This window comes from Python bivittatus, unplaced genomic scaffold, assembly GCF_059951505.1.
Source record: "Python bivittatus isolate LINGU-HERP-01145 unplaced genomic scaffold, Pbiv_v1 ctg000680_np1212, whole genome shotgun sequence".
Lineage (NCBI taxonomy): Eukaryota > Metazoa > Chordata > Lepidosauria > Squamata > Pythonidae > Python > Python bivittatus.
In genome coordinates this window covers 2,874,413-2,898,905 of record NW_028277095.1, presented here as the reverse complement: position 1 = coordinate 2,898,905, position 24,493 = coordinate 2,874,413, and the positions used below count along the sequence as shown (strand labels likewise).

The following is a 24,493-nucleotide window of genomic DNA, read 5'->3' as shown; positions in this document are numbered from 1 at the left end:
CACTGGAGAAACTGAATGGAAAGCAACATAGAAGAAAACAGATTTCAGAATAACAGCTTCATTATTACTCGGACCCCAGTGCTGTTTCCTCTTTTGCCCTGGTTCATTTCTCCAGAGTTTCCAAGAAAAGGTTGCATGCTTGTTCTTAAGATAAATGGTCTGTACAATGTTCCATTTACAATGGAATGTACAATCTTCCATTTATGTGCTATTTGAGAATCTTTTGAAAAACTAGAATCTTATTTTTGCAAATAATGTGGTCCTGTAAAGAGAGATGTTCCCTTCATTTCACAAAAGGGTAACAGTCCTGTCAGGTCCCAGTCATGGCTATACTTTCTGACATTTATCCTGCACAAAGATTCAGATATTGAATTTGTTCAGAACTAGAATTCTAAACTTGGAATTAACTGTGTTACACATATGTCTATCCCGATGTAACTCCAAATAACAGCCATACCCTTTTACAGCATTTCACATCTGCAAAAACCCTCTCTCATTTCTCTGGCTGTAAAGGAGATGGGAGGAGAATTGTACTTTCTGACTTGCAAGGTTCTGTTCATGTAACCTTAGAATAAAGTAGAATTAACTGATTTGGTCATGTTTCCTGTCTGGTCTACCTGGGAAGGCTGACATACACACGGTCACTAGAAGTCTTTTGTATGGCTTCATAACTTTCCTACAGTAAAACTCTTTAACAGAAGTTTCTTAGGTTTTGTAGGTCTGTTTAGTTGGTGGTCTGCCAGGAGAAGCCTGGTGGAACTTAGAAGGGGTTGGTTGTATCCTGTGGTGACTCAGTCCTTCTTTCTACAGAGCAACCCTGAACTGTGTCCTATGGAAAAGGCTCCTGGAAGTGCACCAGCCAGCACAACAGGAGGGGCTGAAAGCCCCCTGGATGCCATTTGCCTCAGTGAATCTGATAAGATGGCTGTTCTGACTCTGATCAGAGAAGAGGTAACAGCCTGATGATGGAATGTGGTCTGGATGTTAGTAATTTGGGGGCTTTTCTCTTGGAGTGTGCAAAATTTTCAAGAGGTGCTCTGTCAAGGGACAAGTGAAGGGCCTCTCTTTTTAAGGGAAAACTTGTGTTCTTTCAGAGGCTAACATGGCTGTTTTGAAGGTTGTCCCCTGCTCCCTCTATGCCTGTATGAATGCACAGCACCTTTGCTCTGCTTCAGTGGCCAGAGGGTCACAACTGGCCTTTAATTGCAGGTTGGGACAAAAATGGAAATGGGTTTAACCTAATCAGTTTCATTCAGTTCATTAAATATTACTAATTATTCCTGGTGAATTTAATGACTTAGCTTTTTGGAGGGTAGCAAAGGCTGGAGAGGAGAGTTGCATGCAGTCCAAGGGCTGCAATTGGGGTATATTTGGCCCAGAATAGAAACTCCTTGGATTGTCAAGTCATTCATAACCTTTGAATTGTTTGGGGCTGACATAAATGTTTCTGTAACATTGCCAGAGTCCTTTAGGATTGGGGTAGGTAATACATCTTACAAATATGCTAGAAACCTGACCTCCTGCTCCACCATGACCTGTAGAATTAGAATTTTCTGCCTGCCTGTTTCCTTATTTCAAACTTCCTACTTCACTTTGATCTCTGGGAGAATTGCTCCTCAGATCTGGGCCATAGGTCAGGTCTATCCTTGAGGACTGAAGGCTGATGTCAACATTAGCCATACATTTCAAAACTATTAGCGGTGTGATACTAATGGAGCCTGGCCCCATCAGCTATCTCCCAGTTTTAACCAAAGGTTACTTATACTGTTCTGTTGATACTTTTAATTAAGAAAAGTCCTCTTGTAACCAGGGGAGGAAACATCTCATCATCTGACAGGACTTTCCCTAGATGTATCAGCCCATAACTTACATCACTTCTAGATAACCCGGAAAGATAAAAATGTGTAGCCCAGCTTATTTACAAGGCATGTATCTCTTGAGAACATCCAACTAAGCCTCAGACAAAGTCCACAGGTGCATTTGCATGTGAGAAACTTGAAGTACCACTGCCCCACTGCGCATAGTGTGGTCTCTTCCCCTCCCCTTCCCTCCTGACAGCTTCACCACATTTCTTTCAGAGGTGAGAGAACTGCCTTCAGCAGAACTAACAGTTGCATTTTGTATTCATGCCTTTTAGATTATATCTAAGGAAATTGAAGCCAACGAATGGAAGAGAAAATATGAAGGAAGTCGGCAGGAAGTTTTGGAAATGAGGTAAAACAAGAGCAGCGCTAATTCCATATGGTTTCGGATTGTTTACAAGTGTGCAGCTGTAGATCACTACATGAAGTTTCCAGAGAGGAAGACTCAAGTTAATTGTCACCGAATCAATAGCGACTATTCACCAAATTAAGGAATTTGCAATATAATCAGTTGCCATCAGTTACATTAACCTGTAATTTGAAGGCTGCCATGACACTGAAAAATCTGGGCTTTACAATCTGATAGCAAAAACACCACCTCTTCAGGATAATGTATTATGAATTGAAGACTTTGAGGCTGTTTTCCACATAGATAAATATAGAGACAGTGAAACAAGGAGTAAGATCTTCAACCGGCACTGGCACTATCTAGAATCTTTGCACTTGCAAGATTTGATGTGTCTCCTATTGATCATTATTATTGGTGTACTGAAAGAGTTTGCACAAAGTTATTTTTAAGAGGCAAAAGGCTCTCTGAATGTCTGCTCTTGGCTATTCCTCACGTGGAGCACATCTAGAGACTGTGATGGCTCACTTGTCAACCTTAAAATCATATATAAAATAAATCCAGTATTCAGCCCCCACAAAGGTGATTTAACAACAGGGCATATCTATGGAAGGAAAAGAATATAACTGGATACACTATTGAGGGTTGATTTCCATGATTTTGGATGCTTCAATCCTGTGTTGGCCACTAAGAAAAAAGATAAGGAGATCCCAAATCAGCCCCAAAATTATGTTGGAAGAACTTGGGCAGTCACAGTCAATGTGACCCCTCTCACAAGATTCCTGTAAGAAGGAAACTGAGGAAACACCTTTCTTTTGAAAGGAAGAGGTACAAAATTAGACAAATAGGTGAATCAAATCCACCACAGTATACCAGCCTGCTTTGGTGTCATGATTTGAAGGCCAAGCCTGTTGATAGTGAAGCAGGTACACCTGTAATAATTCTTAAATAACCTTTACATGCATTTGATTATGGAAGCTATCTGTAAGGGAAAGACAACAGGATTTGATGTTTGACATTCCTTTTCCAATCTGGTGCCTCTTCTGATATGGTGGGTTAGAACTTCTAGAACTGGCATGTCCAGTCATCTAGCAGCAGGGCAATGAAGCTGGCCTACCTAGGAATATATTGAAAAGAAATGGCTGGAAAGGAGAAGATGCCCAAAGCATCTGGGTTTACTGGAGAAGGAAAGGATGAACAACACTTCTGTTTCTCATATCTTTACTTCTGCCTCCTCTTTAGGAAGATTGTGGCTGAATATGAGAAGACAATTGCGCAGATGATAGGTAAGCAACTGCCAAGTGCCAAATATTCACCTGAAAATTAGTGGGAGGAACAAAATAAGGAAGTCAGCATGTTCAAGTTCACACCTGCTTGCAAACATTCAGCCCGATAGTTATTTTAGAGCTCTTTCTTGTGCTTATAGAGTTTCACCTCTTTTTTCCTCTAGTCCATGATGTGCGGAAAGTGGAAAGAGACCTATCACTATATATACTTGTGATCCCTTGGCTGTGGATTATGTAGGTGGACTAGAGATAGGAGAGAGCTAAGAGTGGGAAATGGTGGGATGGAGGAGAACCATCTGCTCCAATCAAAGGTAGAGGGTTTTTTAAAAGTATGATTTAAGAACCGTTCCTATGACTTGAGTGCATGACTCAAGCTTTTCAGGTGGTAGCCTGGATTTTGTTTTATCAGCACTGTTAGAACTTGAAGGAAGGGCTAAATCTATAGCTTGTAAATATACATTGCAAGTTTCCCAACCCTTTCTGTCAAATATTAGTGTGGGGCGTTAAGCTTCCAGAGGAACCACACTTAATTGCTTTTAATTGTGAAGATACAATTGGAAGTGTATGAGTGACGCCTATTGAAATCTCAGAGTTGATTTGCTGAAGATTTTCCGTAGGACCCCAGTCCTGTAAGGAGCCCTGCTCTTTTCCATAAATGGCAGAAATATTTCTGAATATTCAAAAATGTTCCAAACTGAATTCTATAAATCGATGATTTGTTCTTATTTTGGGGAGCTGATTTTTTTCCAGTGCTTCTAGTACATACGATCTGTACTTGGAATGCTCATATTTGTAACAGAAAATATATTCTCTGCTCTCTCAATCTGTTGCTCATAGTATAGCTACTCTCTTTGATGGAAAGGTTTCTAGAGATGGTTACTTTTATCTTTAGCTAATGGCAAAATGCTGAGTCTGAAAAGATTTTGTAGGCCTTGCAGTTTGGACAAAACGTTTTCAGCAACTCAGCTAAAACTTGTCTTCGTCCCCCACTCTTTATATGGGCCTCTCAGATTGTGGAATTAAAGTGGGAGAAATTCCTAGCTTGCGGATGAACAAGCTAGAGCCCCAGCATCCCATTTGCAGCCCCCCACTCCCCAAATGTCCCTTTTCTCCCTGTGGGGGGTGTTAATGGGTGAAACGGGTACCTTAATTCTTGCAAAGGCTGGAAGCCCCAGTTGCATTCCTTAGAAACCTGAAATTCCCTGAACAAGCAACCTAATTTTTTTCTGTTTTGAGGGTGGTTTGATAGGTAAAATCCGTCTCTTTCCCAAGACAGCCACCAGATGTGGTGGATTTCCACTTCCAGAATTCTCAGCAATAGTCATGTAGATATACAAAGTAGGGAGTTGAAGTCCACACATCTGGACGGTCCCCACATTTTGGAAGGCTGGCTTTAAATAGATACTTTGCCTCTTAAAAAACCCCAAAACCCCCAATAGGAAAATACAAACAGCTAAATATGTTGGCTCCACTCACTCTAGTGGCATCATGTTCCCTGCAACCCATAAAGGAAAGCGCACCCTGAAGCTGAACGAGGTTGCTCTCTTCTGCCCTACTTGATATCTGTTAGCTATAGGCCTGTCGAGTTAGAGGTATCATTCTCTTTTGCCTTTGAATTCACAGAGGATGAACAGAGAACCAACATGGCATCTCAGAAGAGTCTCCAACAGCTGACAATGGAGAAAGAACAAGCCTTGTCTGACCTGAATTCGGTGGAGAGGTCTCTGTCCGATCTATTCAGGAGATATGAGAACCTGAAGGGAGTCCTGGAAGGTTTCAAGAAGGTCCTTTTTTTTTGTTTAAAAGTCCCTTTTTCCTCCTTCCTTGTTAGCCTGAGACCTGGGGTTTTCCTTCACTGAAGGCCATGGGTGCACAATTTAAGGATCCCCAGTGTGTTGATTGCAGCACTAGAGTTCTTCTAAAACCCTCTGTCAACATGTTGTTTTTAATGTGACAGAAGCATAGAAATGTGGAGAGTAATCACATTAGGTGCTCTTAACAAATTTAATTGAATTTGAAGTAAGTTTTAATTGCATGAGATCAAATGTAGGTTTTGTACCAGTCCTCTTTTTTGCTCTGTCCTGGCCCTGTCTACCTTCTGGAGACTGCCCATATGAACACTGTTCTCTGGAGTTACCAAGATGCAGTCATGGTCTTGATGGAGAGGAATTGTGGTTCTGTGCTAAAACGTTAGCTTTGCTTGCTTGCTTCTTCTGCTATGTCAGCCAGGTGATGGGCAATGGGAAGGATCTCTGCCAAAGAAGTTCTATCTGTTGGAAGAATCAGTATTAGATAATATAGAACAGATAGGCTGGGTTCACACATCACTCCACTCCAAGGTTTATCAAAATATGGTCCGTAGAATAAACAAAGTTGGATTCATCCATAGAATGTGCTATGCCAAAACAAATCACACTGTCACTACCTGGAATATGTCCATCCCACCTCTAACTGATGGTGCGAGGACTTCTGGTGTTCCTCCAACCCTAAGGAGAATGGCTGTAGATCTGGAATGAAACATATCTCTGTATATAAGACCCCATGTTCTGCTTCCTGAATCATTGGTTAAAGGTCCTCAAGTAGAACTTGCGAGGGGCAGGTTGGAATTCTGTAGTAACCCCAAAATGTGATTTGTTGGCTTTTTGCAGTGGGTGCATCCAAGCATTGTGGTTTCTAAACCATGATACATAGCCAGGTCAGGGGTGAACATGTCTTGTCAACTTAAGGACCATACTGACTTTGGGACATGTTGAGGGCAGCACTTGAAAAGTTGGCAGGGCTAGGGCCCAGTTTAGGAAGATATTTTTTTTAAGGGAGAAAAATGGGATGTTAAAGGAGATTGTATAATGTGAAGGGGTAAAACAGTTACCTTATGCTTCTTTAAGGCTTAAGGAATCTATTTTGCCCCTTAAACCCTCTAAATCTCTTCAGAATTAAAACTTTTGGCTTCACTGTGGATGGGGTCTAGGGACCCCAAAAAGATTCCTGACAGGCCACAAATAGCCTCTGGGTGCCGCTTCATAGAATCATCAGGTTGGGAGGGACGTTGAAGGTTGTCTAGTCCAACCTCCTGCCCAGAACTAGAATCCTCAGACCATCCCACACAAGTGGCTGTGCACGTTCTGCAGTTCTGCTTCAAATGTTACGTCAGTTGTGGTGCATTCAGTAAACTCTGTATAATAAAACCATAACTTAACCTAACGTGTCAACCCCAGACACCTCTGAGTGATACTTTTGTATTTACTTCCTGAAATAATAATTAGCAACTGTGGAAATGTAGACATATAAAGCTGTTTAGTTTCAGATCCTGCAGAAGGACAAAGAAGTTATCTGGTTTTCCTCCATTTTTAAAAATGATTAGGGTTTTTAAAAAAATTATAACTGTTTTTAAATGAACTGCTTAAGGTTCTCGTAATGTCCTTCTGAACTGCATCTCCGGCAACTTTCTGATGATCAAGAGATGCAGGTTTTTTAAAAAAAATAAGATATGTGATACACATCTGAGGTTTTTCTTTCCTCTGACTTTTTTCTTCTAGAATGAAGAGGCGTTGAAGAAGTGCGCCCAGGACTACCTCAATCGGGTCAAGCAAGAGGAACAGCGCTATCAGGCCTTGAAAATCCATGCAGAGGAGAAGTTAGATAAGTAAGCCCCATAAGGACAGTTTCCCTGCATCACCCCAATCCAGAATAGAATACGACATGCAAAAAAGGAGCTGTGGAAGTTTCAGATTTGCATGCCTCCCCCTGGACATGACTCTTCTTCTCCTATGACCCAGAGGAGAAAAGAGCCAGAATTCAGTGGTTTGATGTTACATGGGAACAGGGAATCGGGATGTTCAATAAATCACAGAACTTTTCTTTTTACATCCCCCCTCTCTCTTTTGCCCCTGTGCCCCCTCCCCTTTGTTCTAGAGCCAATGAAGAAATTGCTCAGGTGCGTACTAAGGCCAAAGCTGAGAGCGCAGCTCTTCATGCCGGACTCCGGAAAGAACAAATGAGGGTCGAGTCTCTTGAAAGGACCCTCCAGCAGAAGGTGATTCCCCATCATCCCCCTATGATCTCTTTCTCTACTTCACTTGCTTTCCCTGCTGGAGAAAATTGTCTAAAATTCACTCTACATTTGTCCTGGAATTGGATCAAGGTGATGACTTTTATAGTTCAGAATATTCAGCCTTGATGGGGCTGTACCACCTCAGGCACACCTAGGGGGTTGAATCACTCAACCTTTCCCTTGATGTTGCTAGCTTTTGTTGTGTGTTTGTGTTGTTATGTCTAGCAAATGAATTAAACCTCAAAAGTTCAAAAGTTATTTATGAAAACACATCATAAGAAAGTACCCAAACAACTGAATAGCAACACAAACATATTTGTTAAAGGCCCTTGGGAATAAAAATATTTTTGCCTCCTGGCAGAAAGATAACAGAGAGGGAATCTGCCTGACCATCTAAGGCAGTGTTTCTCAGCCTTGGCAACTTGAAGATGTGTGGACTTCAACTCCCAGAATTCCCCAGCCAGCGTGGGAGTTGAAGTCCACACATCTTCAAGCTGCCAAGGTTGAGAAACACTGATCTAAGGAGAGGAGGTTTCAAAACCAAGGATCTACCACCAGGAAGATCCAGCCATGCATTCCCATCAAACATCTTTCTGATGATCATGAGCTTAAGAGAAGGCTTTTCCCCCAGACCTTAAAAGCCTGGGTTAGAGTCAGAAGCCATTTCAGCAATACAGAGCAGGTGCGAAACCTACACACTGTGATTTTAGAAGTTGTAAGTAGACAAATGTAGGAGAGTATGGAGCTAACCTTGAAGAAGGAATGCAAGAACAGTTAGGTAAACATAAATTTAGCCCCGGGAATGAAGAACATGTGAGAAAGAAACTCAAGATAAGCCCACCTTGATTCTCTTTGGTATAAGAGGGAAATTGTGTCAAGCTTTCACTTTTCTATTATACCCTATGACGAGAGAGTTCCAGTAGTCCTTGTGTTGTCTCTTTCTTGACCTGATCTACCTCAAAGAGCTGACAATTTGGAAAGCAACACATTTGTAATGTGTCCTATATGGCCACAGTGACAAATGCCTTATGACCCATTCTGATTGTATTATGTTGTACCTAAGGCTATCTATGGTGTTGGAAACTTAGCTGATTTAGAATGCAGCAGATCTTCTGACTGATTTTGGGACAGAATGATTCTCTTGATGAAACAGGTCTAGCAGCTACTGGACTTTTTCTAGACACAATTCAAAGTGCTGGTCATCATTAGTGCTGTGCAGAAATTTCCCCCTGCTTTTCTTTCAGTTCCCATTCCATTTGTTTTTCTTGGGTTTTAAGCATAAGCTACCTGGATGAAAAAATAGTGGGTAAAAAGGGCTTCTGAATGCCTTTCAGCCAACTTCCACTGAAACCCTATTTTATGTCAGCTTTAGAGAAAAGGATTGTATAAGAATTCCTTACTTAAATGGTTAAGAAACTTTTGCCTACAGTATTTCTTGGGGAATGTAGTTGGGAAGCAGATGAGAGCTGCTTTGGTTTCTGAATCACCGCTGGGTCACTATATTTTTCATCTGCACTTCCTGTTTTCTTGTGACGCATGAATAAATACAAAGCACCGCATGCTGTCTTTAAAATGCAATCAAAATACTTCAGTGCAGAGTTTAATAATTGCAGACAACTGAGGAGTTTGAAAGGTCATCTTCATGGAACGAAGCTGCAGAAGAAGTCTCACAACTCTCTGCCTAAATGAAGGCTTTAAATAAAATATTGATTAAACAGAAACAAAATTTAAATTTAAAAATACAAGATTATCCTCATCTTCCCAGCTATGTCAGTTCACACTGAAAACTGAGCTCCAGAAAATTTGGAAATTAGACCAGCCTCCCCCCCCCCAGTTATCAAAGATGGAGACTGGGCCTCCACAGATTTTTTTTTTTCTTGCAAGTTACTTCTTTGTGTCTCATTCAAAGGTGATGGTGGGAAACATGTTGCAGAACCAGTTCTGAGCTTTGAGAACACTCCCACCACGTACAGTAGCGCTAGACTGGGGACATAAATAATTTGGCTGCATTTTGTACACTGTATGTTGAGGAGAACTCACATCAGGAGAATGGGTTGGACTGGATGTCATGCGCTATGGGAGTGATACTGGTTTGCACCATCAGAGAAGGTTCTGGGTAATCAGCACTTCACTTCTAGCTTTATTTGCCTTATTTGTTTGTTTGTTTGTTTATTTTCCAGAACCAGGAAATTGAAGAACTGACAAAGATCTGTGATGAGCTGATTGCCAAGCTAGGAAAGACTGACTGATGACCCAATGTTATCATCTGGGGCGCCACACTTGGTTTCTTCCTGCTGTCTGTCTCTATCTTCCAGCAAACATCTTGCCTTATTTTTCCAGAAATAATCTTTTCCCCCTTCACGGCAGCAAGAAAAAGCACATGCTTCTGTATCAAAGAACTACCACCTGCAAGAGGAGTGAAAAATGCCCTATTTGTACTCATTTCCTGCAGTGTAGTTTAGACCTTCCTGCCTGTTCAGTGTTTGCAGGCTGTCCTGGCTGCATGAAGCCAACAGATAGACGCAGGACACGTGTTAGAGATGTTGATAGCTTTGCACAGAAGAGTTTCTGCACTTGGTTGACGCCTTGGCCCACAGAAGCTGCTGCATCGGTGCCTCAAGGACAGTCACCTAAGGAAAGAGCAGCGTTGCAGATACTTCAGTCTGAAGGCCAGAAAGTGAAATTGCAGCTTAATTGAATCGATGTTCTCCTGCATGCACTAGTATCATCCCAACAAAGGCACGAGTGGAATACAACAAGGGACAAAGCTAATGTAGATGCCACTGTTCCTCAAGGGAAGATGCCCAGATTCCAGATGAAAATTGATTGGCTTTCCCGGGAGCATGGCATCTTTGCAAATTGCAGTCAGCAACAAAGAAAAGAAACCCTCCCTCTCTTGATCATCAACACAGATAATGGGCTTGAGGCACATGGTGTCGGAAGCTTTGTAGATTTGAAAGTATGGGCCGTGATCAATCAGTAAGCCCAAAGGCAGCCTTCTTAGACCCGAGGGGCCACGAGATGTGTGGATTTTGAGCTTAACAGTATTCCCAGCAATGGTCCTGCCAGCTGAGGGAGTCTTGGATGCTGGAGTCTGCCCATCTGAAAAGATGGGGAAGGTTAATATAAGGTCCGCAAGTCTCTTAAAGAAGTATGGCCAGCTAGTTTTCGATTTGTCTTTCTGTTAGTGCACTTTAAAGCCATGGCCAGAGTGTAGTGATCCACAGTCCACCAGAAGAGGGCATGCACAAAGTGAACTTGGAGTGAAGGCTCTTCCAAAATAGTAAGAGCAGCTGTTACAAATCCCCAGATACACACACACACACACACACACACACACCATTCACACCATTCCTTGTCTTAGCAGTTTTCTCTGCTGCACAAGGAACGGAATGGAGTACAATGGAAAGCAAGTGAAGAAATAGAAGTCAAACTTCCTTGCACCAAGTTCTGATGGCTGAAGCTCCTTCCCATGCCTCATAGAGGTTTCCTGAGAATTTGATATAATTTCAAATCTAAAATGACTTGCAAAAAACATTCCCCACTCCTTGCAGTTGAGATAACTGAAATGGAGATCTGTCTAGGAACCGCAATTGTCCTGGCAAGTTTTGTGGTGACCACAAATGTTTATCAGACAGATTCCTGCCTTTCAGCATTCAGGCCCAAGACCTTTTCACATTTCCCCCCTTTTTGGTGACCCACTGAACCACTGTGATTAGTTCAGTGAGGGATGCTCAAAAATTCATCCTTCAAGAGGCCCCAAGTTGCCCCAGTCCAGATGTTGAAGCTGCCATGCCCAGAATTGAGAATCGTAATTGTAGCACACCTGAAAGGTGCCAATTTGAGGTGGCAGGTGTGAACATTTCTGGTACCATGTTGGCACTGGCTTCTTGCATACTCTGGCTGTATCAAGTCAACAGGGGAGATTTTTCTCTGCCTGCAGATTCAAGGCTTGCAATGATCAGCTTTTGAAATTCGTAGCACAGTTCTGCATGCAGTCTTTCTGTAGAAAGGGAGTTCCAGAGATCAAGCCATGCTATGGATTGTTGGCTTTGCTTCTAAAGAAGCCATCATGTGTGGAGAGAAGCTGCATAAGGAGGGGGACTGCATTTTGGGGGGCTACCCAAATGATCCATGCCTCCGCCTTGCAACCTCCCAAACATGTTGCAAGGGTTTTGTGCTACTTTTTCCAAGCTGTTGCTCTCCAGAAGTGTTGTGTGACAATTTCCACTATTCCCAGCCAGTGCTAGCTGGAGATGACTGGAATTGTGGTGCGACACATCTAGAGAGGATCCAGTAAGAAGCTTCTAGCCTTCAGAGAAGCAGAATGAAATCTCTCTCATCTGACCAATAATGCAAACCCCTCTTTCTGAGGAGGATTGGCGTGCCATTCTGAAGAGGAGCTTCACTTGCAAGCTTCTCTGAAGCCTTTTTCTCTCACTGATGTCTCACATGGTTATCTTTCAGTTGAAACTCCTCCTCTTCTGCACTTTGCTGTCACACATCATTGGTGCACTACCATGCTGCTGCTTCCCAGTGAAATGCTATTGTGGAACAGAGCTGGGATACAATCAAGTGTTTATACTAGGCCAAATTTCTTGGGCCCAGAGCTCTTGAGATCATGGAGTCAGGTGGAAAATTGCTCTAAGGAATGTTACTGAATCCTGAGCTGCTGGGGATAGAGTTGGCTTAACTGCATATCAGACCTGGGTGTGGATCTAGGAGCTCTTGTTGGCATCCTTCTGGCCTATGGAGTAGCATTTGGAAGAGCTGTCTGGCTATCATGGGAGACCTGCTTTCAGTCCCCATAAAACAATCATCCTACAAGTGAGGTGTTGATCACTTTAGCAGGCTGTTTAGTAGCATCCTGCACCTGAATCAAGGATGGAGAGCTTGTGGCCTTCAAGATGTTCAGCTCTGACTTGCATCACCCCCAACTGGCATGGTCAGGAATGATGGGGATTGCATGCAGATGCTGGCCACAGGTTGTCCATCTTTGACTAAAGGAAGGAGGGATCAGAGAAACACAAGGTTTGTCCTGAAAGCACTCCCTGTCTTCTCCTTCCAGAGCTCCATGGTTTAATACCATCCTCCAGCTTTTTGCTGGATGTTCAGTGGTTGCACTTTTGTCTGTGGTGTGTTTTGTGCGGGTGTGTGTCTTCACATGCACACTGTGCCAAATGCTCTCTCGTTTTGTGTGCCTCTCAAGCATGCCACTAAAGGGTGGACAAAGAAGATTCCTAAGGAATGATATTATTAACTATAATATGGTTATTGTAGTTTGTTCAGATATGAAAATTGTGTGTGCGCACATGGGTGTGTATGTGTGTGTACATATGTATATATGTGTGTGTATGTGTGTATATATCTATAGATAGATATATAGATATATAATGGATATAGTTCTATATAGTGCTGGGGTATGGGTGTGTATGTGTGATTGAAATCTGTAGAACTGTTGCACCTCATCTAGCTTTGTGTGGCAAAATGCTACTCAGACTGGCTGCTAATTCTGTCCGTAAAGTCTCCTCCATCTACAGTGATAGCTTCTGCCAATCTCTAAGGTTTTCAAAACTATTTGAAAGAGGAGCACTGCTCTTAAGAATTGCGTGCTTAAAAGCAATACAAGGCGCTGCAGACAACAGACACATTTCCACCAGCACTTGGTTGATCGTGCACTGCTCATACTATGTAGGTGTCACACGAGAGAGGAGCTGCAGGGTTTCTGCAGCAAGCACCCTATTTGTTCCATAATCATTCACGTTGGCTGAAGTCACGCCACCTCACCCTATTCCTGTTTTTGAGCTATCTAAACACCTTAAATAGTTTCTACCACTTAGTTCTGCTGATGGCAGGATAAGCACACAGCTGCAGCCCCATAACTTGCAAGATATATTATAGGTTTAAGATTATCCTCTCGGTGAAAGTGTTCATAGGTATTGTACCCAAGAGATCGCTATCTGTGCCTGGAACTCCAAACTTGAGACGCGAAAGGGAGACGTTTTGATGGCCTCTTCTACATCGCCTTTCCCACCTTGGCCTCTTCCATGTGTCTTGGGATTGTGACTTCCAGAATTACTTAGCCTTCTAGGTTTTGCAGTCCAACATTTCTGAAGGATGCTGTATTACAGAAGGTGATGCTAGAATCTGTATTTACATGTTGGGGGAAGATTTGTGAAGGACATGATATTCTCCAAAATAGTTCACAATAAACCTAGAGCGCAGGTTGTGTCACAAGTATATGTGAGTCAATGTCATGGATTCAATCACATATCAAGGATCAACCCTAGCTTAGGAGGAAAAAAATTCAGATCCCCTGTATTATTTTCTGATATCTGATGCATGGTTGGAGAATCCACTGTAATTCCAGATCAAAATGAATGAGGTTTGTTTCTTTTTGGCTCTAAGCATCTATTTCTCTCTCTTTCTTCCAATCACCTTTTGCACAAAGGAGTTGTCCTACTTCTGTAAAGCAAGTTATTGCTATTTGCCTGGGTACCAAAACTGAGAGCATTAGTCTGTAACAAACTTTCAGTGAAATGTTAGCTTGACTGTTCATTTGGATTCCCTATATCATCTGGTAAAAAGCCCTACAGTGTCTAATCCAGTGTTTCTCAGCCTTATCAACTTTAAGATGTGTGGACTTCAACTCCCAGAATTCCCCAGCCAGCATGGCTGGCTGGGGAATTCTGGGAGTTGAAGTCCATACATCTTAAAGTTGACAAGGTTGAGAAATACTGGTCTAATCTAAGGCATTTTGCAAGCTTTTTTGGGGGGGAGGGTTCCTTTGTACAGAGGGCATACATAACTTGCCAGCTTTACATAAAAAAATAAAATCCCTTTTCTAAGTCAGGTAAATATTTGTAAGAGTTATACTCCCTCCCATAAGATAAAATGATTGTTAATATATTTTTCCCCATCTTCCCCATTGCCTGAATAAAAACAATGTGCTTCCAACTTGGCTATGATATATAATTTTTATATTATTTATTTTTAATACATAGAGACAGACATCTATAGATTTAGATACCTGTATATACAAACTTAGAGTTGTATGCAAAAGCCTAGCAATGTCTACATGATACAAACTTAAACATTACATCTTTCTGCAAATGTGAACACATACTTAAAAGTTATGTTCAATGGTTTACAGTGTTTCAGTGCACATGGCAGATGCAGAAATGTGGATACCCTTTGAGTCAAATGTTTCCAGTGGCCAGTTAAAAATCTTTCTAGTCTTGCTTTTTGAGTTTTTTTTCCCACTCTTCCTTGCAGAACTCTTCTGCTCAAAAATATTCTTGGATCTTCTTTTGCACACTTTATAGTTGAGATCTCCAGAGATTACCAATAATATTCAAATCTGGGAACTGTGAAGGGTATTCAAAAAGGGTGTTGTCCTTCCTATTAATAGTTAAGCTCCATCCGTAGATGCCTTTGAGAAGGAAGAGGAGCTTTTGTGATCCTGCGCATATCTACTGTACTACGCAAAATTAGTGTGAATTCAGCCATTATGTTTTCTAAACCATGATTTATGACTTAGGGTGTTACACAAACCCACTCACTTGTCTACTCAAATCATAGTTAAGCATGGCATGGTCTAAGCATGATGTAAGAACCCCCTCCCCCATTTAAACAATAAGCGCAATAATAACAAAATTCCCCATTTAGGATAGGATTTATTTTTTTTTAAGTGGATTAAGTTTAAGAACTGCAAGTGACACAAGTTCTGTCCAAAAGTTGCTCCTCTCTGTTTTCTGATTCTTCAAATTTAACCCCTTTGGGTAGAAGTTTTATTTGGCAATTCTATCTTGTTGGGCAGTAAAATGGTAAACATGGCAAGAACCTTTGTAAGCCAAATACCGCGTCTTCAAGACAAGGGCACGCCATCCCAAGATCACCAAGGAAGTCAAGAGACATGAATAAGCAGCAATTTCTGAATGAAAACATGTTGCTCATCTACATTCAGAACATTTATGATTACGAAGCTCTGTGTCATGTTTGCTGCTCTCCAGGGACGTTCATCTTTCCCCTCGATAACTCATCATAAGCCAAGTTTAAATTTGCAGATGTGAACATTCTCTGGCAGCTGTTTTCGGGGAGGGGGAGAGACCAGCCAGGCAGCCAGCTGAGTAACCACGTGAGGGCTCTCTTTAGTCAAGAAAGGAAATGCAAGAATATTCCACAGTGCAGGAGAACCAATATGGAAACCAGATTTTCCTGTCAGGCTCCAAGCCTTCAATCTCTGTTTCTGTGATTAAAAAGATGTCATCAGTTTGCTAATTTCTCAGCAACAAACCCCAGGCAAAAGGGCACAATGGTCCCATCTAGGGTTACCCTTTTTTTTTTAATAAAGCAGGAGTCTGGTAGCACTTTTCCAACTCACACATTTTATGAAAAGATACAAGCTGGGGTGAGCCACAGCCTTTAACAAAATGTGTTGGTCGGAAAAGGCGCTACCGGACTCGTGATGTTTTGCTGCCATAGGCTTCACACGGCTCTCCTACAGCATTCACAATTTTTTACAGAATTCGATGCTTCTGTGTCTTTTAAAGATTACTTAATAGGGAGGCTGACAAATATAGTGTGGGGTAGTGGTCAAGGGGTTGAAGTGTTGAATGTGGGGTACTGGGGAGACCCAGGTTCTGGTACTCCTCTCAGCCATGGAGGCCTCTGGGGGACTTTGGACCAGCCCCTCTCCGTCATCCTGAGCGCGACTGTGATGTAGGGGCTGGCTAAGGTGTTGGACTAGGAGTGGGGAGATGAGGTTCAAGCTAAATTTCAGGGGGGGGAAATCACCCTGCTCTTGAGGTTTAGGGGTGGAGATAATGATTACATGACCTACTTGGGGTGCCAGTTGGTGGTCCTTAGTCAAAGGTCACCAGGGATGGCAGTGACCATTTTCAATACTTCCTGGCATCATCCTCGACCCTCTTGTCCCGGATTTAAAAAAAAAAAAGCAGTGGTTGAATCAATTCGGTGCCCGTACGATGAGTTAGAAAAGCTTCCCTTCTCTGCCCCGTTTCCACCCCTAACATGGCCACAAGGGGGTGATGTGTAAAATGAGCAGTAAAGCTCAGAGAAACGCCATGTTTGCAGGGCACTTTCTCAGCCATGGCGGGCAGGCATGTGACGCCGCATGAGTCATGATATCAAGTCATGCCAGTTGTGTGAATGAACATCCTAACATAGTGTAGGTGATGCTGGTGGTTGGTTCTTCCACCCTGCCTGACCTTGACCCAGGACTGTTTGAAGTTAAAATAGAGCCTTCCTACTGCCACAGCTGGATGAGTTATGGTCCTAGCACCAGCTGCTGAGATACACATGTTGCATGAACAGGGTCAACTTAAATTCATACACTCCACTAACTTGTATGATGATTTGCTTGGTTTGGGCTTAGTATCTTGAATGAAGCTAGCCATTCTGGTTTGTAGGACATGCCACCTTTATGTCCTGGCCAGGGGCATCCCCAGCGGAGGGGGCAGTGTCAGAAGACCAGACGGCAGTTGTGTGATGAAAGACCTGCCCCTTTTTTAGGTGCACTACCAAATATTTTAACCCACATGCGCATGCACACACACACACACACACACACACCATTTTTGCTGGAGGTTTATTTTCTTTCAATCAATGTATATATGTCTGCAAGCGGTGGAAAGGAGAAAAAAATACAGGGGAATGGATTATAGTTCAGCAAGAAAAACATAATTAAACAGTCAAATTGATCAGAATCTACTAGCTAGGGGAAAAGGAAGGGGAGGGAAAAATGAACTACTGAAAGTTCCTCTTTATGGTGTGTGTGTGTGTTTCAATATCTCACTTTTCTGTATCTATACCAGGGTTTTTCAAACTTGGCAACTTTAAGATGTGTGGACTTCAACTCCCAGAATTCCCCAGTCTGCTGGGAGTTGAATTCCACACACTTTAGATCAAACACTGATCTGAAGTTTGAAAACCCCTGATCTATACTCTTTATTCTTTACTATCCGCTTGAAGAACATAAAGTGACCATATTTACAATAAAGTTTCATTTTGTTAAGTTGATCAGGGCCTAAGAAGTAATGCTATGTCTTTAATGTTATATAGAATATTAAGTTAGTAAGTGATCGTGTTGATTTCTGACTTCTGGAAATCCATCCACTTAGATATTTGGAAATCAACCTGCTGATAAAAATCACAATTCTTCCTCCCTTCCTCCTTTCCTCCCTTCCAGAATTTCAGTCCCACTTAAAATCTTCTCGGCATGAATGACCTTGACTTCTGCCTCACCAATTTTGTTAGATCCAAGCCAAAGAGAACTGATGGTTGCGTAGCAACTTAGCAAATTGGATCACATGCTCAAGCCACAAAAGAGACTTATGCAAAGATGAGCAGAAAGTGCAGTGTTCAGGAGTATGAATAGTCAAAATCCCCAAACCCACACAGCCTTCTTCTTTTTTTATTTTTATTTTTTTCAGCGGGGTTGTCATCTGTACAGGCAGACTTTAGATGTGCAGAACTCTGGTACAATTGAACAGTGGCAAACAGAGCTTCAAGCAAAGAGGCTGCATGTGGTAAGAAGCGACTAACTTTCCAAGCTCTATAAATAGTTCTGCAGCATAATGTGTGATCTCTTCCTATCTGATGTTGGCAGGGAAAATATGCTTTAAATGAGGATCTCAGGCAGTCACAAGATTTGCAAAAGGCAGCCCACTTCAGATTTTAAAAGTATGGAACATGAGAGTTGCTAGGGGAAAGCAGGAAGTGATTTCTGAAAAAAAAAGAAAAAGAAGCTCAAATGGATATCCTAGAGAACTAAACTTAAGTAAGAATGCTGTGTCTTCCCTGAAAGGGAGGGAAGCTCTTTAGCAGAATTGGGGGGTGGGGGGGTGGAAATGTTCCTGCAAGTACTGATGTTGTAGTTTTGCAAACATAGCAGTTTCAGTTCATTTAATAAACCATGGTTAAACAAACAATTCACTGATGTGTGAATCCAGGCTGGAGTGGAATCCCTGTTCACTGCCATGAACTAATACTTAATCAGCCAGGAAGCTGACTTGAGCTCCAGAAAGAAAACGGGGATATAAACTCATGCAAAACAAGTAGGAACCAGTGGTTGGCAGGAGAATATAACAGCACCCCAAAATAGTTCTGCTTCGATATGGTCAAATGACTAATCGATAAAGTCTACTACTAGTACCCAAAATAGTTGTTCCAACAAATTTGACCCAGGTTATCTCACCCCTATTGCTTGTCATCTATTCTGTCTCACTGCATGCAGGCAGGCATTTCAAAGCCGTTGCAAAAAGTAATGAATGATACAACACAAGTGGTAAGTTTTCAGAGTGTTGAAATTGCTTGGACAATTTCTTCTACTGGCTGCATACAGGTTATTGGGACAGTGGAGTCCTTGGGGTTCTCTGAGCTTGGTTGTTTTCTTGCGAACGTTTCATTACCCGGCTAGGGAACATCTTCAGCTCTAGCGCTGAAGAAGATGTTCCCTAGCCGGGTAATGAAACTTTTTAAAGAAAACAACCAAGCTCAGAGAACCCCAAGGACTCCACAGTTCAGCCCTGAGCATATTGTCTTCTACTGGGACAGACTGGCAAAATCCGTGGGTAGAATAGTGGTCATTCGGCTTACACCCTGGATAACTTTTGTACTTCATGCGACGGCCTCATTTTTGCAATCGGTCTCTGAAGGCAAACGTTCAGAGAAACATTGCATATCGCTCATGCGTCTTTTGCCTCAGGAGCTCCCTCCTCCAGCAGGACAGATTTTTCTAGCTCTTTTTGAGGTCCTCTTGGCATATTGCTCCGTTTGGGATACACTGTCAGGAAGAGCAATCTCCTGCTGGAAAAAGACACAGTTTCAGAGGCCAAATTTTGCCCAGAAATGACTCATCTAGCAACTCAACTTATGCATGGTGTTAAACCAGGTTTGCTAACAGCCACAACGGGTTGAGCTAGACACATAATGCTATGCCATTAGATTTTGGTAAATAAATAATGCCTGGGTGGTGAACTGTAATGACTGAGTTAATACAAATAAAACTTAAGGTGACTTAGTGCGTTCCCAGCATTTGTACTGTACAAAAAAACCCCAAAGGCACTCAGTTCAAGCCAGGATGAAGTCACATGCATCATGATCTCATTGCACAAGTGACATAAATGGCATAATTTACAATCAGGCCACAATGCACATGGAGACTCATGCAAAGGCTTTTAACACTAGGAAAAGTGGCTTGCATGGACAGCATGATTCAAACTTAAATAAAAACTTAGTTCTTCTGCCTTCATATATTTCAAATGGTTCCTCCATTTCCCCGTCAACTTTTTAATTACCTCAAAAGTTCACTTAACTAACGACCTGTCAAATTGCTATTTAAAAGTGGGTAAAATTCCAAACTATAAATTGGTTTAATAAATAAATAAAATAAATAAAGACCATCGCTAATACATAGGGTCAAGATGCCATCTGCCCAGTATACTGCTGCCATTGTGCAGATTTAGAAAATAGTAAATAAGTAAGTAAATACATAAATACTTTTTTTTAACAACATAGGCCTCCCATTTTCAGATATCTCCTCAGTGCAAAAGTATCCATAGATTTTAGTTTGTTCATCAAATAGTTCCTGGAAATTCTGTGTTAATAAATACTACACATTAGGAAATTCTGGGCTAATTTTCCAAGCACTTATGGCGATGGGAACTCTCTAAAAGAGAACCTGAACCTAGGTTTCCCCAGGCTTAGTCCTACGCCCCAATCCCAGCACCACAAGGCTCTTTTGCTCTTAAGTCAAAGGCAATGTTCGCCTAACATTATGACTTAGGTCATAAACAATGGTTTACAAGTCACAACAGTTTGGTGAAAACCAAGCAAGCCTATTATGTCTGTTTGCTGACTTAAACTGGGTCATCACATTAAGCCATGCAATGTTGGTCTTGGCACTGCACATTGTGTCAACCCAGCAGTTGTGATTTATTGCCATTTTCGTCACTTTGAGTGAAGTATGAACCCAGGCAATTGAAATCAATCAACAAAGGTCAACATCCCCTGTGATAGGCTATCCCAGCCAATAAAGATGAAACAATTTGGTCACTCCAGAAACAAATATGCAATCATTTGAACATCCCCATGGGCTGAACTTAACATTACACGTTTCTCTCTCCTACCTGACAGTCATTCCATCTGGCTACTGAATGACTTTCACTTTAGCTAGCTGTACGTTCAGTTGAGTGTTAAGAATGGAAGCCAGAGTTTGATTTTCTCTCTTTTCCTTTTCCCTCCTGACCCTTTCTCCTTGGTGGTTGTGCTTTTAGACTGTCAGCCTGGGGGCATGCTCATCATCTTCCTATTCATTCCTTTATTCAGTGTTAGCCCCCTGCACGTGGTCAAGTCTTGGCAGATTAAAGTTGAGCATTTGTAATAAAATGTCTGTGTATAATCTAACAAAGCAAAAGGTCCAAAAGTTAAGATCCCCTAGTCATATCAAAACATCTAAGTTCTAATCAGAAAGACAAGAAAGAAAGAAAGAAATAGATGGCCATGGTTAGATGACACAACCCCTCTTGAACAATTGTTTTTAATGATTTCCCAAAACCGAGTAAAGTAGGGGCTGCTCAAATTTCATGGGAGAGAGTGTTTCAAAACATCAGCCCCATCACATTGAAGCATCTGTTATTTATAAGTGCTGTGGGGAGGACTTTTCACTTAAAAGCGTGTGTTAAAATGTTTTAAATAAATAAATAATTGGTCAGTGCCTGCTCCAGCATGAAAGCATGCCACATAATTACCTAACTTTCTGTGTTGATTAAGAAATGCAGTATATTGAGACAGGTAACCTGGTGCCCTCCCACCAGATATCTGAACTACATTTCCCATCCATCTTGTTGACTGGTGCCACTAGATGTGCTTTGGCAACACCAGAGTACACCAAGCTCCTTACCCTTCCAGGTTACTGGAAGAAAAGTTGGGATCGAACTGCAGAAAGTTAGTATTGCTCTGTGGAGGGAATTTTTTGAATGATACGAATCTACAAAGGTAATTAGATCTCTGGAACAACTTAACCCTGGAGGGAAGGATGGCCTCACCACTCTGAAGTGTTTTGGAGGGCTGAGAAGACCAAGCTCTCTATTAGGGTTTATGGTGAGAATAGAAGGAATAGAAGATGGCTTCTTCTTCTGCCCAAACAGTGGCATCCTGGGGAGGGGTGGGTGAGATCTGGGGGTGTCTGCAGGGTGTGGTAACAAAGTGAACTTGGCCACTGCAATGGTGCAATTGAAGCTTCATCTGTTTATTATGTGCAACCCACGCTGGCCACCATCTTGACCTTTTTGATCACATTCTGCAGGCACTCCTAGGTAAGATTGTAGGTTTTGTTTCTTTGAGGACTTATTATATGTTTCTGATTTTAAGTGGAGATTTGTAAACTGCTCTGAGCAGACCCAGCTTAGAAATCTTTGGACTAATTAATGATTGCACAGCCAGTCACTTAGCTGGATTCACGCAACATGTGAAACCTTTTGTGAAGTCCACGAGTTGGCACACAGCAGACCAGACTGAAGTGAGATGGGCTTCCAGTCTGCAGCTCAGGCTGTTGAATTAACAGTCATAGCACTACTAAGTTACTGGTCCAGAATCTCCCTGTAGACCTCCAGATTCTGGTTCACCCAGAAACTAAACATTCAGGATTTTCCCCGTCGGTTTGTTTCCCCAGTCTGTAATAGAATTGGAGAAACTGGGATTACAGGGTTTCCCCCATCAGAGGAAACTACCGGAGAATTGTAGAGTGGCCCTGCGTGCTTGAGACTCAGCAGCACATCTCTTGAGTTCAACGCGGCTTGTTTCCAAATAAAAGCGAGGATCTTCAGCCGCGGGGCCGCCGGATTTTTAACCCCAGTGATCTAAGGGAGCCTCGTCAAAGAAAAACGCCTCGGCGGCGGACTCCGAGAAGGCTGCGGCTCCGGGCAGGGCAGCGCCTCTAAGTTTCCGAAGTTGGCAACTCTCGGGGAGGGCCGCGCTCTCGCTAGCGAGGGGTCTCGGCGCGCTGCGGCGAGGCGAGGATGCTCCGGGCCGCCCGGCTGCCCACAAAGGCTCGGGAGTCGGGACCCGGCAGGGCGCTGTTCCAGGAGACCGCCCGTCCAGACCCGCCGCGGCACCCAGTAAGGCGATGGCAAAGGCTTGGCGGGCGCTCCCTGCACTCACATCCGGGGCTGGGTTTGGCTAATGGGAAGCGTAACGAACCCGGAAAAAAGCCGCGGTCGGCGCGATCCCCCGGGGCCGGCCGGAGCCGCGCGCATCCCTCCAGGCTGGACGGCGCCCCGATCTCCTCGGCCATGGTCGTGGCCCGCCGGCTGGAGCCTCCACGCCGGCCAGAAACGCCGCAGGGCGGTGAGTCTGAACGCCGGCGCTCGGTCGGCGGGGCCGGAGGAGCCGCCCGGCGGGCTGGAGAGCCTTGCGCCGGGGACCGCGGGCTGGCGGGGAAGGCTGGGAGCCCCGTGGGACCGCGACGCTGGGGAGGCGGCTGCCCTTTCCGGGGAGGGAGGGACCGAGTGGATGCCCTTGTCGGGCGGGATGGCTTTGCGTGCTGCGCGCCCGAACACACCCACCCACGTACGGGCTGGAGCGTCAGGCGCACCGCTGGAGGATGTGAAGGTGGCGCAACGGGTCGGAAGCCGCGAAGGGCCCGGGGAGAGGAGGATGAGCGCCTTCCCTTCCCTCCCGGGGCTTCGGAACGGTGGGTGTGAGCGGAGCCGGCGGTTCCAGGGCGGGGTGAAGGCGGCGGCTCCGGTCGGGGCTTTCCAACCCGCGAAGAAACCCCAACAGGTCCGGGACGCCCTCGCGTTTGCCCCCAGGGAAGCGGGCGCAGGGTCGGGGCTCGCGTTGGAAAAGTTCCGTCTGAGCCAGCTTCTCTCCTTTCCTTCCAAGCGCCTGTTTCTAGAGGGGCCCAGGAAATTGCCCCAGGTTCAGAGGGACTGGCGGCCAAGCGGATCCGCAGAGGGTACCGGTGTGTGGCCTTACTTCTCTTCCACTCCACTTTTCCAGCCGATCCGTGGTACGTTTGTGCTCGCAAGTGGATCAGTAGGTCCTTTGCCTGAACTCTGAAACCAGGGCCTTGTGATCCGTTTAGGAACAGGGAGCCTCCAGCCTGGGGTTGTATCTGGCCTTTGGGAGCTGAAATGCCTACAGTTCCCTGCTGGTTTGGGGCATAACTCAGCTTTCTCCTTTCATGGTGTATCTCAGGTAGAGCTAGCAAAAGCACGAACCAGATATGATCTGCTTCTCTGGGAGGTATCAGGTGCAAAAGAGGTACAAACGTGCCAGATTGTGAGGCCAAAGAGGCTGCTGGCCTACTTTCCAAGACTGTTGTGTTTTTCTTGAAGCGAAACTTGCTGTCCTTTGAGTAGGCTCCATATATTCTATTGATGCAAGAGAACACGTGTATTAGGTATATAAAAATGTTGCCTTCAGGATGCTGTGCAAGTAGCTGAATTGGGTTGCCGGAATTCAAGCTGATGTGCAGGCTGATAAAAAAAGTGGGTCACAAAAGCAGCTGACATGAATGCTGACATTCATATGGTACAATGAAGAGGCGGGTCCTCAAATGCACGCTTGAGCCAAAAGTGGGCCCTTTGGTCTGAAAGGTTTAAATGCAATATGGTTAGCTAGGATTAACTAGCGTTGTTCACTTAACCCAGTTGATGGGCTCCCTAGGTTGTATGACCAATCGATCCATATTCGAAGTTGGTATGTCTCAAGCTTGGCAACTTTAAGATGGGTGGACTCCAACTCCCAGAATTCCCCAGCCAGCCATGCTGGCTAGGGAATTCTGGGAGTTGAAGTCCACCCATCTTAAAATTGCCAAGGTTGAGGAATCGTGCTCTAAGTACACAGGCAAGGTTCACAGACATGCTAATCTACCAGTGGTTGACTTTTCAGGTTTGCAAAGACAAAGAGAGCAGTCAAGGCC

The 24,493-nt window shown here is 43.6% G+C and overlaps 2 protein-coding genes across 13 annotated transcripts in view; both read left to right on the top strand.

Annotated features, from left to right (window-relative positions):
* Window positions 1-14,502, top strand: part of TACC1 (transforming acidic coiled-coil containing protein 1) — a 79,031-nt gene extending 64,529 nt beyond the window's left edge. For all 5 annotated transcript variants that reach the window (XM_088152077.1, XM_088152078.1, XM_088152076.1 and 2 more), the window contains 7 exons: window positions 811-951; window positions 2,138-2,214; window positions 3,451-3,494; window positions 5,118-5,278; window positions 7,031-7,137; window positions 7,407-7,527; window positions 9,726-14,502. In XM_088152077.1, the coding sequence (XP_088008203.1) occupies window positions 811-951; window positions 2,138-2,214; window positions 3,451-3,494; window positions 5,118-5,278; window positions 7,031-7,137; window positions 7,407-7,527; window positions 9,726-9,794 (720 nt within the window). In that variant the 3' untranslated portion in view covers window positions 9,795-14,502. The remainder of the gene's footprint in view (window positions 1-810; window positions 952-2,137; window positions 2,215-3,450; window positions 3,495-5,117; window positions 5,279-7,030; window positions 7,138-7,406; window positions 7,528-9,725) is intronic.
* Window positions 14,503-22,072: 7,570 nt separating this feature from the next.
* Window positions 22,073-24,493, top strand: part of PLEKHA2 (pleckstrin homology domain containing A2) — a 61,691-nt gene continuing 59,270 nt past the window's right edge. Inside the window, exons 1-2 of one of the 8 annotated variants that reach the window (XM_088152082.1) lie at window positions 22,076-22,685; window positions 23,452-23,578. The gene's annotated coding sequence lies outside the window, so the exon portion shown is untranslated. Of the gene's footprint in view, window positions 22,686-22,771; window positions 22,915-23,045; window positions 23,350-23,451; window positions 23,579-24,493 lie in introns of those variants that run through there. The other 7 variants (XM_088152080.1, XM_088152081.1, XM_088152079.1 and 4 more) reach the window with 7 other exon arrangements.